Below are 16,346 nucleotides of genomic sequence, written 5' to 3'. Positions count from 1 at the left end.
TTGGGCGCACCACCACCAAACAAAAAAAAAACGATCTCTTGAGAAGAGGGTTTGGTGAGAAGAAGATGGGATGAGTTAGGGTTTAGGTTTTGAGTTAAGTATTGGATGATAGAGAAAAATTAAGGGTTTTAAAATGGTTCTTCTATTCCAAATGGATCCCCATGAGAGAAGAATACTTCTTCACCCAAATCAAGGGATTATTGGGCAGCTTCAGCAGAAGATGAGTTTTTAGGTTGAAGTGAAGCAAATCACGGGACCAAAGAAAAGGGTATTTTAGGTTGCGACGGAAAGTGCTGAAGTTTAAGATGTTGAGTTTCATGTTTTTTATTAAGACAGGTGTTTTCGTACCAAATCTTTGAAGAGTCCTACACTTTGTACCTGCGACGGGTTTTGAAAGATGTACGACGGGAATACAAGTAGTTAATTAAGGACGGTAGAATTAGGGGCTATTTGTTTTTTTGGGTTAAGTTATAAGAGGGTCTTATAAGATCATGTGTTATAAGAGGGTCTTATAAGATGGTCTTATAAAGTGGTTTGTTTTTAATTTTAAGTTCCTCTTATAAGTACTTGTAAAAATAGAAAAAACAAATACATGACATCTTATAGATGGTTATTTGACAAATATAACCCTACTTTACATCACATTTAACTTGAATATATTAATTTGAAATAAACGTATAGTTTGATTTTCGGTTTCAAATCAATTTTGATAATTATAATATCAATTTTAGGAAACTACCTTAATTGGCGGTGGTAGTGGTAGTGGTCTTAATAGCACGGTGGTGGTGGTAGTGGAGGTGATGATATTGGTTTTAATAGCATGGTGATGGTGGTGGTAGTAGAAGTGGTGGATGTCTTAATAGCACGGTGGTGGTGGTGGTGATAGTTTTAATAGTACGGTGGTGGTAGTAGTAGAGGTGATGATATTGGTCTTAATAGTACGGTGATAGTGGTGGTGGTGGTCGTTTTAATAGCACAGTGGTGGTGGTGATAGTCTTAATAGTTCGATGGTAGTGGTGGTGGAGGTAATGATGGTGGTGGTGGTGGTGGTGGTGGTGGTGGTGGTGGTGGTGGCAGTGACGGTAGTGGTGGTGGTGGTGGCGGTAGTCGGTGGTGGTTAGGGTAATGGAGTTATTTGGAAAATAAGATAATGAAAATGGAAGAAGAGATAAATGAGGCTAGGGGTATATGGACGGGGGTGTTTGAGTCATTTTTCAAGTTATAAGACTTATAGAATTGAAGTAGATCTAATTTTGGTACTTATAGAATTGGAGCCTCTTATAAGACATTTCTAGTAGAATGCCTCTTATAAGAGGCAAAAAACAAATAAAAAAAATGTCCAAAATCACTGGGCCACATCTTATAAGAGGTTATAAGACCTCAAGGTCTTATAAGAGGCAAAAACAAATGGCCGCTTAGTCTTATAGGTTCGTCCTTAATCAACAATTCTGGTGTAGTGAAAGAAAGGGTATTTCAGATTGTAGCAGGTTATGGCGCAAGTGATAAGGGAGAAAAAAAAAAGGGTGGCATGCGCTGAGCGAAACAAAGGGGAAAAGGGTGGCACACTGGCATGTGCTAAGCGAAACAAAAGGGATGTGTTGATGTCACGTGATGTGTGTTGTACTTGATGTACAAATTTGATTTGTTTATCTCGTATGCCAAAAAAACAACAGTACCAAAAAGCAAATAGAAAACCCAATAGTACTTGTGTTCCTATTTACTTATTTGCATGACATATCTTGATCATTGTGAGTTGATTGGTGCTTTCGATAAACAAAAATTGATCCATTTTGCTTGACTTTATCCCGATGATTTTTCAGAAATAGATCAGATGGAATTAGCGGATCAGCTTGAGAATTATATTATTGATATGCATTCCGATACTAAGTTTGGCAAAGTAAATGGAATTAGCGGCCTAGGCAAAAAAATGATTGAGACGAAGAAAGACATTGTGTACCCACTTGTATATTTGTTGATTAAGTTGGCACTGATTTTACCTATTGCTACTGCTACCGTGGAGATGGCATTTTCTGCTATGAATATCATAAAGAATCGTCTGTGCAATCGGATGGCGGATGAATGGTTGAATGATTGTTTAATAACATACATTGAAAAAGAAGTTTTTGATAGCATTGATAACGAGTTGATCTTGCAACGCTTCCAAAAGATAAAGAAGGATGACAAAAAAGAAAGTTATGGGGGAAAACTATGAATAAGTATTTGTTTAGATTAAATTATTTTTTATTTTTTTATTTTTTTTTATATTACACTTATTGTAATTATTTTATATGATTTTTTTATGTTCGAAATATATTTGTTTTGCAATCGGGTTTAAATTTTTATTTAAAAAAAATTAGTGTATTGTTTTTTTTTTAATGTTTGGTTTCTGTGTGGCTCATCCTCACTTACATTCCTGGCTCCGTCACTGCCTCCATAAAGACACAAGGTAATATAACTTAAGAGACTTACGTTTAGTAACTAATGTAGGACTAAAGCCCCCTACATTTGAGAGTATGGAGAGTATTAGAGATATAAGTTCATGGGTTGAAACCATGGACACAATTTCATTCAAGTTTCCAACACATAGTCCCATGTTCTCAGAGTTAAGTTAGTTATAACCTTTCAATGTTTGTAGTATCTAGTGAAAATATAAATGATGACGAGAGGAGCACATAACATATAGATGATTGTAATTTCATACATATTCCACAATCTACTAGTTTCTCTCTTCATTTTCCCAGTTGGCTCAATTTTCTTACTCTTAATTTCTGAAAGGGCCTACATAAATGGAGTCACATGTACGTGCATTTCTTCTAACAAATAAAAATTACCGTCGCCAGCCCATTCTACGTATAACTCGGTATCAACCTTTGAGAAAAGGTTTATATGCAAAAACTCTAAATATATTTGCTTAATTGATTGATGGATGACTAATAGAACAGCTCACAACTTGACCAACAAGAAACTTGTTGGAGCCTAGAGCCGAGTTTGAAAAGAAAGATAGAAGCTGGGTGGAGCCGAGTCTGAAATAATCATTTAAAGTAGTATATCTATCCTACTTGCTACTGTTCACTGTTTTTGTTTCACGCAACTCAAATCTCTCTCTCTTCAAAATTTTCAAATCAAACACTGAATTTTATTTCCCACACAACGCATGATTGGCGCCAATTCTCTAAACTTACGCGCGAAACAAATCAGTTGTGGACATATTATTATGTCTAGTAAAGAAATGAGCGTGATCAAAGGTGGAACAAGTAGTAAGGGTAAAATAATTGGAATAGATTGTTTTAAAGGTGAGGAGAAGAAGAAGAAAGTTGGAGGTGGTGAAGAAGAAATATGGGATGCTGAGGAAGTTGAGGAAACTGGGCATTATCCTGAACATCTTGTTGTTATGGTTAATGGCATTGTTGGAAGGTATTTGAGCTTGTTTTGTGTATTTAATTATGATGTCATCTAATAAATAAATGTATTTGCAATTTATTTTGTTTGTTTGAAAATGTATATTGCAAACATGGAATCCCTAAAACCCAGTTTATATCGCCTTATATAATTACAACGAAAATTTAATGCTTAGCTTTGATGAGAAAGAAATGCAAATAGAAGTATATTTGTGTGACTGCGCTTTTTGTTTACATGGGCTTCTCTTCATGCCTTATCAGTGCCGACGACTGGAAATTTGCTGCACAGCAGTTTGTGAAGAAGCTTCCTGACAAAGTTATTGTGCATCGTGAGTTTGTTTTATAGACTATGCATGTTGTTTCTGTTTCATCATTGGATATATCTTTTAAGAAAGTGTTAGATGTTTTTTTTTCCAGCATAAAACTTATTCAAAAGAATGGAAAAATGACGCTTGAAAGTGTTTTCTTCTTTAATTTTCAATGTACCTCTAGGGAACATTGCCCAAGTAAAGTCCACTGCAGAACTTGGTTTTTTTGGTTTTCTTCCTCTTTGAAAGCATTTTTCTTTTCTTTTCGTGTTGAACTTTGTCAGTATCTTAACCTTATATTAGAAAGAAATTCATAGAACTTATATTCCATGAATTTGTTCAGTTAAATGTTTCCATGAACTGTTTATAAAGGTGTCCAGTGGCTACTGGTCAAGACTTGGGAGGTTGGGTCCAAGTTCTTGGGTTCGATTCCCACCTTCACTGGGGAAAAGGGAATTTAAGGGATTAGGGAAAAACGATTAAAACTATCAAAAAAAGAAAAAGAAAGAAAGAAAGAAATTCATGAACTGTTGTGATTTTGGAATTGTTGAGATGTGAATAAATGGTCAAAACACTGTCACCTTATCTTGGCTGGGGAGGAGCTGTTCGTCTTTCATTCTTTCAGTTTTGTAAGAAACATGGTTTTTATTTTATCAGTTATCAAACTTCAAACATTGGTGAAATAAGTGTACTTATGTCACTGTAACGTGTTAAATGTACACCCAATATTTTATTTGTACTTCATGTACCATAGATTTATCGTGGATGTGAGAAAATGAGATCTGGGCGAAATCCGGAGTTCTTTAAAAGCATTTGTGCCGTTAGCAGCACTTTTCTTGGAGTGACTTGACTAACTATACATCTTTCTCTTAGCACATAATTAAGGGGTTCCAGTCCCAATTTTGTCTCTCTAGCTTTTGTTTTTCCATTAGAGCGCATACATTTGTTTATATCTCAATAATTGTATTTAACATGCTCATATTATATAATGATGAAGCTTCTTGTCACAAGAGTACAAGACTATGCATTGATAGTTCCATATGGGTTTTTCAATGATATTATCTGGGAGTCACAATCTTTGGTTGTGAGTCTCCTATTAGGTATTTTTTTGCTGGGTTACACTGTCAGCTTCAGGATAATGCCCAGCATTTATTTCTATTATTTTTATCACAGATCAACGGTTACAATTCTGTAGAATTCTTTTCTCTGACCAACAATAATGTAATTGTGGAAGGTTTCTCATTAGGGTGAGTTTGTGTATTTGTCATAGACACAGTGAAAGTAACATTTTTTTTGACTAATCTTTTTTCAAACAGGCAATGAGTGCAACTCGTCAAGGTTAACTTTTGATGGTGTTGACTTGATGGGTGAAAGACTAGCTGAAGAGGTACTTGAAATGAACCTTATTATTTTCTATAGTGCTTGGTTTGATAAGGTCCTTGTGTTAATGTCATCTCCAAGCTGCTCAACTTTGTTATCCTGAATGTGATTTGGGATTTTTTACTTTTTACTTGGAGAAGTTCTGAAGAGGAACCTTTCTTGTCTCAAATACAGGTATTATCAGTTGTCAAGCGTAGGCATGGAGTGCAAAAGATATCCTTTGTGGCTCACTCTTTGAGTGGTTTGATAGCAAGGCATGCTATTGGAAGGCTGTATGAGCCTTCTCCCCAGAGTGAATCCTCTGTTCTTACTGGCAACTTGAGTGAAGTGCATTCAAGTATATCAGGTAACTCGCAAGAACAGCTTTCAGAAGGAAAAATTGCTGGGTTGGAGCCATTAAATTTTATAACTTTTGCAACTCCTCATCTGGGTTCAAGGGGAAATAAACAGGTAAAGTTCAGAGAAATACTGCAAGCAGAGTTAGCTTATTATTATTATTATTAATTTTTTTTTAAAGTTTACTATCTGGTAAGAATCTTCCTTGTGTGGTCGCAAGTTTAAATTGTTAATCATTAATCAAGTAAGAAAAAATTCTTCCATCCTGCTGTGATCTTTTTAAGGCTTTAGTAATCTAGAAATAAGAGAAGCCTTAAGAAAAAAGCACGTCAGCTTCCGGAGTTTTATTATCTCCATCATCTTATTACTATGTGTATAGTACTTTAGTTGTATGTAATGCTTTCAATATTTTCAAAATTGTAAGCCACACAAAATGATAAATTGAAGAGCTCATTCCATGCAATTATCAGTAAAGCTCTGGAGTTAAAAAAGTAAAGAGATTTGGAATCTTTAAACCTAGGTCATATTGACACGGGTACGTGTTGGTGTCCAACATGGTGACTTCTATAAGTAGGACAAGGGGACACAGCTTAGTAATATAAAACACTATCATTATCCTTTAATAACAACTATTTCTTGGGCTGAAGACCTTAAAAAGCCTCTCCTTACTTATAATATGCTATGCAAGTGGCATAAATTTGTTTTGACTATGTTAGATTGTGTTATTAGTCTTTTAGGGTTTAAAATATACCAGAGTTTGAAACCGTCACCCGATGTGGGATTATACCCGATGACGTACCCGATGTGGGAGTTTTAAGTTAGGATGCCCATCTTCAGTATGGTATATTTTAGGTATATGTATCTTGCATGGTGTATATATTCCATAGTAGAAATTTCTGTTTCGTGGCAAAATATCAGTACCTGGAGAAGTGTGCATTTTGAAAATTTCGACACATGGAGTGGCGGAAATACCAGTATCTTGTAAACTTTTCTGAAACATCGGTTACCCTTTTTATGAAGTTGTGGTAGATATTTCTAATTTTTGTGAAGTCTTGCGGCATTTTGTTCTATGATTAATTTACTTTATCACAGTTCAGAGTTTGTTTTAGGTATGTACTCTCATTAAACATCGTTCCGTTGTTTTCACCCACAGCTCCCTTTACTCTGCGTATGCCAATGCAAACTACGATCGTATCTTTTTATGGATTTATTTAATGTTGTTATCTGATTATTGATTTGCTAATGACCTTAAAGTCTTTAACTAATTATAAGATATGGTTGGGTGGAGAACGTCATCAATACGTCGTCAACATGAACTACCTAAGGTTGGTTTGGTTCCATTTGTATACTTTTTTATGTTTTCTACAAATGTGAATGGTGAGGTTCTTTTTGCTTATCCACCCTTACCTGAATTTTTTTCCTTCTAATCACATGTTTCAGTATCATCTCCTTATAAAGCTTGAGAAGTATCCTCACATTGTCTATGTCGAGAAAGAAAGTGATAGTGCAAGCCATATAGAAGGATCCACGAATGTTACTTGTCAAGCAATTGACCTGGAAGGTTTGTCACTTTGTCATTTCTATATAACAAAACTTTTGTTGGATGATCCAAATTGCATCTTATTACCAAGAAATACAAACAATCTTACACTTTCTTTAATTATGTTTTCAAGGGAACAGTTCATTGGCTTCTTAGTCATTCACTTCAGAATTAAACAAACTTAGTGAAGTTTTCGGAAAATGAAATTAGTACTAAATATTTGGAATATAATGTTCATTTTTCATTTAACAAGATATAGATAGAAATATATTTTCGATTTCCAACACATCATATTGCTATGTATTTCGCTAAAACGTTTATATTCCTTGATCTTTCAGCACCTATGTTGTGCTTAATATGGTATTGGTTATTCAATATGAATATTATATTGTGTGCGGTTTCTCGTTCAAATAAGAATTATGTTTTTCTGTTTAAAAAGAACATCAAGTGAACTTAGTAATTTACATGCATTTATTTCTTTTTGTCTGTAGAGGAGATGATTAGAGGTCTCAGTCAGGTACACTGGGAACGTGTGGATGTTAGCTTTCGCAGAAGTAGACAGAGATATATTGCACATAACACTATTTTGGCAAGTGCTCCTTTCAGCTGCCTTCTTTTTCCTTTATGATTTAGTACTCAAAGTAAAAACTAATATTCCTGTTATTGTTAAAGACACTATCTCATACATTTGATAGAGTTTGTTAATGCGGCAAATGGCCAACTGTCATAGGATATACCCATGGATATTTTGTGTTTTTGTGGTCCTGAAAAATTAATTGCTATGCATATGCCCATATTTTATTTGAAATTTGAACCATAAAATTGTTTATATTTCAAAATGCACCACCAAACTTGCTTCATTTGTTTTTCTTTATACTTGATATTTCTTTAATACTTGTTATTTCTAATTCTAGTTATTTTTTCCTTTTTAGCTCTGTCCCTACTTATATTTCTAGTTTGAGAATGTACCATCTAATTTCAGAACAATATTTTATGCCAATTTCCTGAAATCCTCAAAACTTTTGCTATGGTTATGATAAGATGACAGAGTGTGTTCACATGTAATCCACATCAGATATGGCTCAAAGCGTAGTAACTAATCTTGATCACCCACAACAAAGAAACATGGAAGTGTGGACAGCACTTTTGATCTTCCGCTGTAAGATTATAGAAGTTGCAATTAGGTCCACAGAATCAGTTGGAAGTAATACAAGTATGGTATCTAGAATCACACTTTTCATCTTGTAAGAACACATGCAGACATTTGAGAATTTTAATTTCTCACAAGCGTTTTGCTCCTTAGAGCTTGTAGCAGGTGGCCAGGCAATGTACCTCTAAAAAATGGCAAGTTCAACCAATCTCACTCGAATCATGTAATACCTTTTCAGCAGGTCTATATTACTTGTCCATCTCACAACTCTCTCTTACCGGTGTCTTACGTTTTCAAGAGCTCAAAACTAAGGCTAATATCTAGTCGCCATGAGAGTAATCACTTGTTACTATAAATATAGTTTTGGGAGAGTTCATCTTATATGGAAGAACTGAAGATCACATAACCATTCTATTAGTATCACCCAAGCACTGTAACTTAAAACATCAAAAAGATTAAACACCTGAGGTTTTGGACCTGTAAACTTGTCATTTACAGATAGAGCTTTTTGGACTGGGGGATTTTAGGATCCCAAATATACTTTTGACTTTTGAAATCCTGACAATGAATGTATCAAAACTGGAAACATTTTAGGTGGGTGTTTCTATCTGCTCTTTATCAGATGCCTAGTCCTTCTATGTTTGTTATGGTTCTTTACAACCAGCTAGACTCTTCTAGTTTTGTCTCACCTGACACTATCGTAACCTTTATCACTATACAGTAAAATTGTATTGTTGTTAATGGAGAGGAAGTTTGGAGAGAAAAAAGAAAAAGAGGATACAATCTTATTGGTTTCGGCCTTGTATCACTTCAGTATGAGAGAGAGAGAGAGAGAGAGCTTGTCTTATATGCATAAGTAAGTGTTATAAAGCAAACACGTTAAATAGGGTGTAAAAAAATTATTTGATTCTTCGCTTCTCCCTAATAACATGTGCTTGTCAGCCTTTCTTTTGTGTGGTAGATAAGCTGTACTTGAACCGATGGCCTCATGTTTGCAACAAATATTTCAGTCATATAATGCTTGAGTGATACTTCATCTGCTTTCCTCATTCTTTATACGACTGGATTGTCAATTCCTTTCTGTTTTGCTTTTCAAACGTGTCGGTGCTGACAGACTTATTTTCCTTGTGTCCTATTCCATGAATCCAGGTGAAAAGCTATTGGATGAATTCTGATGGTGCAGACGCAGTTTTTCACATGATAGATAACTTCCTGCTCTGAATTTTCTGTAACTCATTGTGCTCCACATCTTGATTTGGTAATAGGTTAGTTAGTTTTTCTTTGATAAGCATGTATACTACAGCACATATGACATCTCTTTTATGAGCATAAGGCTTGTATAGTTGTTCATAGTTTTTTATGTTCATGTCTATCAGTGTTTTTTTCTGTGTATGTTTGCAATAAGTAATTCCTTTCCAAATTCCAATGTATTTAAAATCTTATGAATAATCCTATCTTTGATTCGAAGCTGTTATTGGGCCTGAGAAAGTCTGACTTAAGAGTCTGGTCCATGGCTTTTCCAGCAAAATCTGTAGGATAATGTATAAAGTAGGTTGTATCCATTGCACATCAATGTTATAAAGTGAACTTCCCAATGTTGGTTTTGCTTTTGTTTCGTTTAGATTGCCTTTAGAAACTATGCGGAACAATACACTAGTTAGTCTCATTCAGAACTTGCGTGTATTTATATAATATTGGAAACACTCTTAGGTTCTTTATAATATGTGTCATATTGTATATATAGATTTATATACTGGGATTTAGATTGTAACTCTCTCATTGGTAGAACTAATATGTATGAAGATTAAACCATCTAAGTTTGATATTCTCTTTTTCTTTTTCTTTTTCTTCTCTGACTCTACATAGAAGAATTCTACAATAACTAAAGTCACATATTTGAAAGCAATAAAGGTAGAGACGAGGTATAATAATATGCTGATATTTATCTTCTTCTCGATAGTCATTTTAAAACTCTCATTAGCACTAGTAAAGTTCCTCATAGGATGTCTGTATTTGGTCAAGAATGATAGTGAAGCAAGAAGAGCTTGATTATCAGGAGGATGAGTATCCACGGAGTTTTTCATCATCAGCATTGTTCTTTTTTCTCTTTACAGCTGCAAGATTGAAAAACAATCTTGAGCATTCTCTAGAAATGTTTTGTTCTGCTTAATTCTCGAGGATTGTGATTACCATTCAATGTCTTGGATGTTTTTAGAACCGATGACAACTTCTGGGAGCGAATGCGTTTCCAGTGCATTTGAATTTGTATTTTCCTTTAGCAGACTTGATAAACTTTGACAGAACTGGTAATAATACTGAGATTAAGAAAAGTACATGGACACATGTAAAGATCATCTATCTTGAGAACAGAGCCTTATACCTCTTTGTAAACTGTTAGCTTCCCTTCAAACTTTGATATCTCAATTACACAATCAGTTGGTGTCACCTCGATTACCTGAGTGTTTCCAGCATCACATGTGAGACCCTAAAAACGTTGACCTGATTGCAGCTCAGAAATGGTGTAAGGGATATGCTTACCTCTGCTGACAAGTTGGCACGTAATCTGATACATCTTGGCTGCTTATTTGTTTGATGAAGTTTCAACTGAGATGTGCCACAAAAGGAGACATTTTTTATGAAATTATGGGTAGATCAGATTAGTGTCTGAGAAAGTATTCAAATGAAGTCCAGGAATTTGGTAGGCATCACCTTGGAATTGTTCATTTTTTCAACCGAAAGTCTTACATATTTTGCAGCAACCTCGATTTTGTCTATGGTCTCGTGAAATGGATGTTTGGAAGCTAACTTTGTTTTATGTTTCTCTTCATCCTAAAAGAGAAATGAAAACTTACTGAACTTCAGAAACTTGAGGAATTAAACAGAAGAAGAACGAAAGAATACAGAAAGTTGAGAGTATGGGATTGCCTGTTTTTCAAAGAGGCGGGATAGATCAAGGTCATTTGACATCGCTATCAGGTGGAAAGCATTGATGAATCTTGGGGGTCTGACTTTTCCTACTTCTGTGGCATTTCCCTGGGGATTGGATTGGTCGTCCTACATGGGTGATGAGCCTTTCCCTCATGACTACCTCAAACAGAATGATATTATTGACATATTGATAGCTGTTCTTACCGTGATACTGTTCAATGCGGCGTTAATGTCATTTACGTCAATGTATTTGTTGGATTCAATCTTTGTACAAGATTCATAGCTGATTCGAAACCAATCATCTTCGAGAATTTCTGCTATTATCATTCGCTACAGAGAGTTGGGAGAAAATTAGAGCTAAGTTTATTTTAGTATATCACGTTGATTATAAGTATGCTTCAAAACGTACCTGGCTTGGCTTCGGTTCAAGTATCTTGAAGAGTAGTTTTCTTTGGCTCACTGTAAACCACTCGGGACAGGCATATTCAGCTTGGGATATCTGTACATTAGAGTAGTCAAGTAGAAGTCAATTGCAAAATTGTGTCTATTTTGGAGCTTACCTTCCTGTACAAGTTCCTTAGGTTGAAATCATCAAAGGGTAGATAGCCAGCTAGTAATTCAAAAAGGATTACTCCACAAGCCCAAACATCTACTGCTGCTCCATCATACTTCTTATGAGCAATAACCTATTTCAGTCAAAGAATGATAAACAAGAATGAGGATGAGAGCTGATTTATGCAAGCAATTTGATGTGAATCAAATTATTACATGAAAGTACCCATCGGGAATATTATGGACAGCCTGCTTACCTCCGGGGCTACATAGCTTGGAGAGCCGCATGCAGTAGATAGTAAATCTCCTGGCTGTTAAGTATGGATAGGGTCACTAATATGGATGTAAATCGTACCAAGACTTTAGAAAGATTAGGATCTTTCAATGTTATTACCTTTCGCAATGCACTCAGTCCAAAATCTGAAACCTTTAGGTTTCCTTTGCCATCCAATAAGAGGTTCTCTGGCTGTTTGTCAGATATTAAACACCACAAGTGTCAGTTCCTGTCTTCAGTTGCATAAAAATGCAGAGGATATATGGAGACGGGGAAGTGGGAGATGAATTGTAACCTTTAGATCTCTATGGTAAACATCTCTCTGATGGCAGTAATCCACAGCTTCAATCAACTGCTGGAAATATTTTCTAGCTTCTTCCTCACCTAATCTCTTGAGGTAAGTCTGGCAGAAGAAGGGAAAATGGAGATCAACTGAGGTCAGTAAAAACACTATATGTAGGGTACAAATAAGTTAAGCCAACACACCAGCTTGTCTGAGAGCTGTCCACCGGGAATATACTCCATTACAATATAAATCTTTGTCTTGGTAGCAATAACCTGCAAATCCACAAAGATGTTACACCAACCCATAATCTTTGAACGAGAAGCCATATCTGTAAAACACCAACCCATAATCTTCTGCATTTAATTTTCCACCGCCTTAGACCAACCTCATGTATGTGGACAATGTTGGGATGATGCAGAAGCTTCATTGTGCTTATCTCCCTTTTTACCTGAAGCCCAAGCTTGGAATGAATCAAATTCTTCTAGCTCAAATTGCGTATTGTTGCACTAATTGTCTCGAATAACCAAATGTAATAAGAGGAAAGTATCTGATCTGCATGAAAAGTACCTGATCCTGGAGGTCATTTTCTATAATCATCTGCTTTTCAATGACCTTAATTGCAACGCTCTGGTAGCTCTCTGTGTTTATTGCCAGCTTTACCTTAGCAAAGGTGCCTTCTCCTATCGTTCTAGCTAACTTGTATTTTCCTACAGTGGTGGGAATGCCCATCCCTGCTAAATAACTTTATTCAGCACCACTTCATCTGAGTGTTCTTTTCTTTTATGTGTCGTGTAATTTCTTGAAATGAGCTGTATAGTCTTGTTTGTGTGTGAACTGATTGATGCAGTCTTCACCTTATCTGATAATTTTCCTCAGGTTCGTTTGCATTGCCTTCTAGAACTGCCATATTATGGTTCTACAGAGATGTGCTTGTTGTGTGGTGATTCCTGGATCTAAATTATATTTTAGCATAGAAGGATGACTGTTAGTTGAACCGGGAAGCAGACACATGTTTTGAATGGAAGGTGCTAACTTTCTCACATGCTATACTGTCAATTAAAAAAGTCAATCCGTTGGTGTGAGCTACTTCGGTTCTTCACTATTGACCATTTATATATTAAGTCCACATCTGTTAATATTTGTTTTTTGCCTCATTTACCTATCGCCTATGAGCCTATCGCAGATTATATGGTGTTTTGAATTTCACAATGAAATTATATGGCTCGGAGTCTCGGACTACGTCCTATTATTGCATGGACACAAGATGAGGCATGCTTCTTTGGGTACAAGCATTGCTCATAACTTGTGGACATCTAATACTTTCTACAATACACTTGAACTGCTTGTTTGATGAGCGAAGCCAACTTTCTGTACGAGATGATAGACAGCGTTGTCACAACATGAGGAATGATAACCACATAAACTATTCACACGCTGGGAGTGCGTTTGATTATATGCTACAGATTGAAAAGAATGTGCAACAGTGCAAGGATACTGGGGGAAGAAAACTGAGAGCATAGAGTCATTGCAATTTTGTACTCGTTTTTTGCAATGATTCGGCAATTTGTGCTTCAGTGAGTAGGATGATGTACATTTATTTACCTGACATGTAGTGATGCCAGCTAAGTGAGGAATGAAAACCAAACCCATGCAATATTTCAATTTGCAAAGGAAAGCATTTGACCATCGCGTTTTCTATATCCTTCGTTTCCAATTTTCCGTAGGTAAGGTTTTCGGATGAGGTATCAAGGTTGGAAGTGAAACCTCCAATAGCTGCCATGAGTAGGCCAAATAGAAAGCCTCTTCTGTTTTGGGCCTGATGGGATGGGTCATGGGATACCGATCAGTTGAGTTAATGTTAGGAGGATATAATGTAACCATTATTTCTAGTTTTCTACCATAACATTGAAAATATTAAATTTAAATATCACATGAGAAATCCAGTTTTCTAGACTTATAGTTAGAGTTTCACGAACAGGATTGAAACGTACAATAGAGTGAAAAGATCAGTGAGCTACAGCTACCGAGTTAGGGAGTGGTATACAAAACAAATCTTTCAAGTTTCAGTCCTGCTTTTTTCCCCTTCGTTTTTGCTCATCAAGTTAGAAAGAGGAGTACCAAGATGGGTTTCTAATCAGATCATTTTTAGAAATAAACTTAATTGAGATGATTGAAATACATAGCAATCGTTTTTCCTTGTTGATCTAAGAAGTCCAACTGAACAAGGATTCTGACCCACCTAGGTTTCTTGCTTGTATGTCAAGTTATTTTAGTTTCCTATTTTTGGGTTTGTAGCCATTGGACTTGGATAACAAGTAATTCGCCCAGCCTGTAAGTGTTTTTGCAAGGGGGAAAAATATATGGTCAACAACCAACGGAAAAATCATCCCAAATTCCCGCTGACGATCTGAGTACCATCCTAAATTTATTACTCTTCTCCGCCGTCTGCCTGTCTCATCACTCCCTCAGTTCGTTCCCTAATGTTAATCGCTGGTCAACGTTTATATCTTGTTTGACGATGAATTACACAGCAATAGATACCTTCTATATGACGGATGAGCAGCTAAAGAATTCTCCTTCTAGGAAAGATGGGATTGATGAATCTACAGAGACAACTCTTAGGATTTATGGCTGTGTTCTCATCCAAGAAAGTGGGATTTTAGTGAAATTAATTCAATCTGTAATGGCCACAGCCCAGGTTCTTTTTCATCGCTTTTACTGCAAGAAGTCGTTTGCCCGCTTTAATGTGAAGAGAGTAGCAGCTACTTGTATTTGGTTAGCTTCAAAATTGGAGGAAACCCCTAGAAAAGCAAGGCATGTTATCCTGGTTTTCAATAGAATGGAATGTCGAAGAGGCAATCTACCTATTGAGCATCATTTCGATAATAGATCAGACAATTATAAGAACTTGAAGGTGGATTTGATCGAGAAAGAAAGACATTTGCTGAAAGAGATGGGATTTATTTGTCATGTTGAACATCCTCACAAGTTCATATCAAACTACATTGCTACCCTTGAAACACCACCAGATTTGAGACAGGAGGCTTGGAATCTAGCAAACGATAGTTTGCGTACAACATTATGTGTGCGATTCAGAAGTGAAGTTGTCGCTTGTGGAGTTGTATTGCAGCTGCACGCAGATTCCAAGTCCCCCTGCCTGAGAATCCCCCCTGGTGGAAGGCCTTTGATGCGGGTAAGTCTGGGATCGATGAAGTCTGTAGAGTTCTTGCTCATCTATACAGCCTTCCCAAGGCACAATACATACCTTTGTGTCACGAAGGAGACTCATTTACATTATCAGATAAGAATACAGACTCACCTGCTCAACCAGTTACAAAGCAGGAAGGCACGGTGAATGACGAGACAGTTCATAATGAATTAGCACTGGACAGACTGAATGATGATACGAAGAGTTTGCCCATTGACGGAGAGGCAAGAGAAGACGCTGCACTCAAATCAAAGGCGTACCACAAAACAGAGGCAACTGCAGAAAAAAACAAGGAGAAGGAGCGGAAAAGGGAGAGGGAGACGGAAAAATTAAAGGTTCGAGACAGGGATCAGATAGGGGGAGGGACCATGACAGGGAAAGTGATAGAAAGATGGCGGAAAGGGACATAGGCAAGGAGAGAAAGTCAAGTCAAGGCATCACTGATTACTACAGCTATTCATCATCATCACGGGAGAAGGATCGACACATGCACCATTCATATAAGTGATGCCATACTTGCGAAAACCACCATTTTGTTATATAATAGCACTAATTTTGGCTTCACCTTGAAATCTACATCTATTATTTGAATTGAATTATACGTTGAATGTCAAGTTTCAGATAGAAATTCTTTTCTCTTTGAATGAAGTCATAGCAGTTCCTTTCGTTTCAACTACATTGTATACCAAAATCTAGTAATTGAGAGTGAAGTGTAATGCAGAGAAATCATAACCGTTCAATGCTCTATAACTTGAAGTGTTGAGTCCTTCTGCAACCAAGAGTCAAAAAACAGATGAAGGTCTTGAGTACCAAAGATGCAAGTTCTAAGCAAACGCCCTTTATTATTGCTAGCATATCCGTAACTTACTTTTGTTCCTGGTCCAACCAAAATCAAATATTTTTAATGAGATCATCTCAAAAGTAAACACAAGAATTGCTGGTTGGAAAAGTAAACTACTTTCACAAGCAGCAAGAACTGTTCTATT

General features: G+C 36.3%; 2 protein-coding genes and 1 pseudogene across 9 annotated transcripts; 2 read left to right on the top strand and 1 right to left on the bottom strand.

The window, feature by feature from the left end:
* Positions 1-2,866: 2,866 nt before the first annotated feature.
* On the top strand, positions 2,867-13,314 carry LOC147508715 (uncharacterized). Of its 3 annotated transcripts, none has more exons than XM_086601103.1 (10): positions 2,867-3,414; positions 3,660-3,727; positions 5,023-5,093; positions 5,261-5,536; positions 6,532-6,613; positions 6,695-6,747; positions 6,863-6,983; positions 7,454-7,551; positions 9,262-9,370; positions 13,029-13,314. In XM_086601103.1, exons 1-9 carry the CDS (start codon positions 3,155-3,157, stop codon positions 9,331-9,333), a joined length of 1,101 nt encoding a protein of 366 aa, XP_086457229.1. In that variant the 5' UTR covers positions 2,867-3,154; the 3' UTR covers positions 9,334-9,370; positions 13,029-13,314. The 3 variants fall into 3 exon arrangements, with proteins under 3 accessions (XP_086457229.1, XP_086457228.1, XP_086457227.1); XM_086601102.1 differs by having other exon boundaries at positions 2,870-3,414; positions 9,262-9,377; XM_086601101.1 differs by lacking the exon at positions 13,029-13,314 and having other exon boundaries at positions 2,878-3,414; positions 9,262-9,460.
* CIPK21 (CBL-interacting protein kinase 21) lies at positions 9,261-13,022 on the bottom strand. Of its 6 annotated transcripts, none has more exons than XM_086601095.1 (14): positions 12,720-13,022; positions 12,496-12,600; positions 12,353-12,424; positions 12,162-12,269; positions 11,987-12,058; positions 11,850-11,903; positions 11,601-11,726; positions 11,450-11,539; positions 11,245-11,370; positions 11,038-11,166; positions 10,822-10,941; positions 10,651-10,716; positions 10,493-10,567; positions 9,261-10,415 (listed from the first exon to the last, which is right to left on the bottom strand). In XM_086601095.1, the coding sequence occupies exons 1-14, from the start codon at positions 12,879-12,881 to the stop codon at positions 10,299-10,301; spliced, it is 1,422 nt and encodes a 473-aa protein (XP_086457221.1). In that variant the 5' UTR covers positions 12,882-13,022; the 3' UTR covers positions 9,261-10,298. The 6 variants fall into 6 exon arrangements, with proteins under 6 accessions (XP_086457221.1, XP_086457222.1, XP_086457223.1 ...); XM_086601096.1 differs by having other exon boundaries at positions 11,038-11,145; XM_086601097.1 differs by having other exon boundaries at positions 12,538-12,600.
* A 787-nt stretch (positions 13,315-14,101) lies between the features above and the next one.
* On the top strand, positions 14,102-15,982 carry LOC147508714 (cyclin-L1-1 pseudogene; annotated as a pseudogene).
* Positions 15,983-16,346: the final 364 nt, after the last annotated feature.

The sequence above is a fragment of the Coptis chinensis genome, chromosome 3 (genome assembly GCF_015680905.1).
Source record: "Coptis chinensis isolate HL-2020 chromosome 3, ASM1568090v1, whole genome shotgun sequence".
Taxonomy (NCBI): domain Eukaryota; kingdom Viridiplantae; phylum Streptophyta; class Magnoliopsida; order Ranunculales; family Ranunculaceae; genus Coptis; species Coptis chinensis.
The sequence above is the reverse complement of the archived record's forward strand: the minus strand, read 5'-3'. Positions and strand labels throughout refer to the sequence as shown.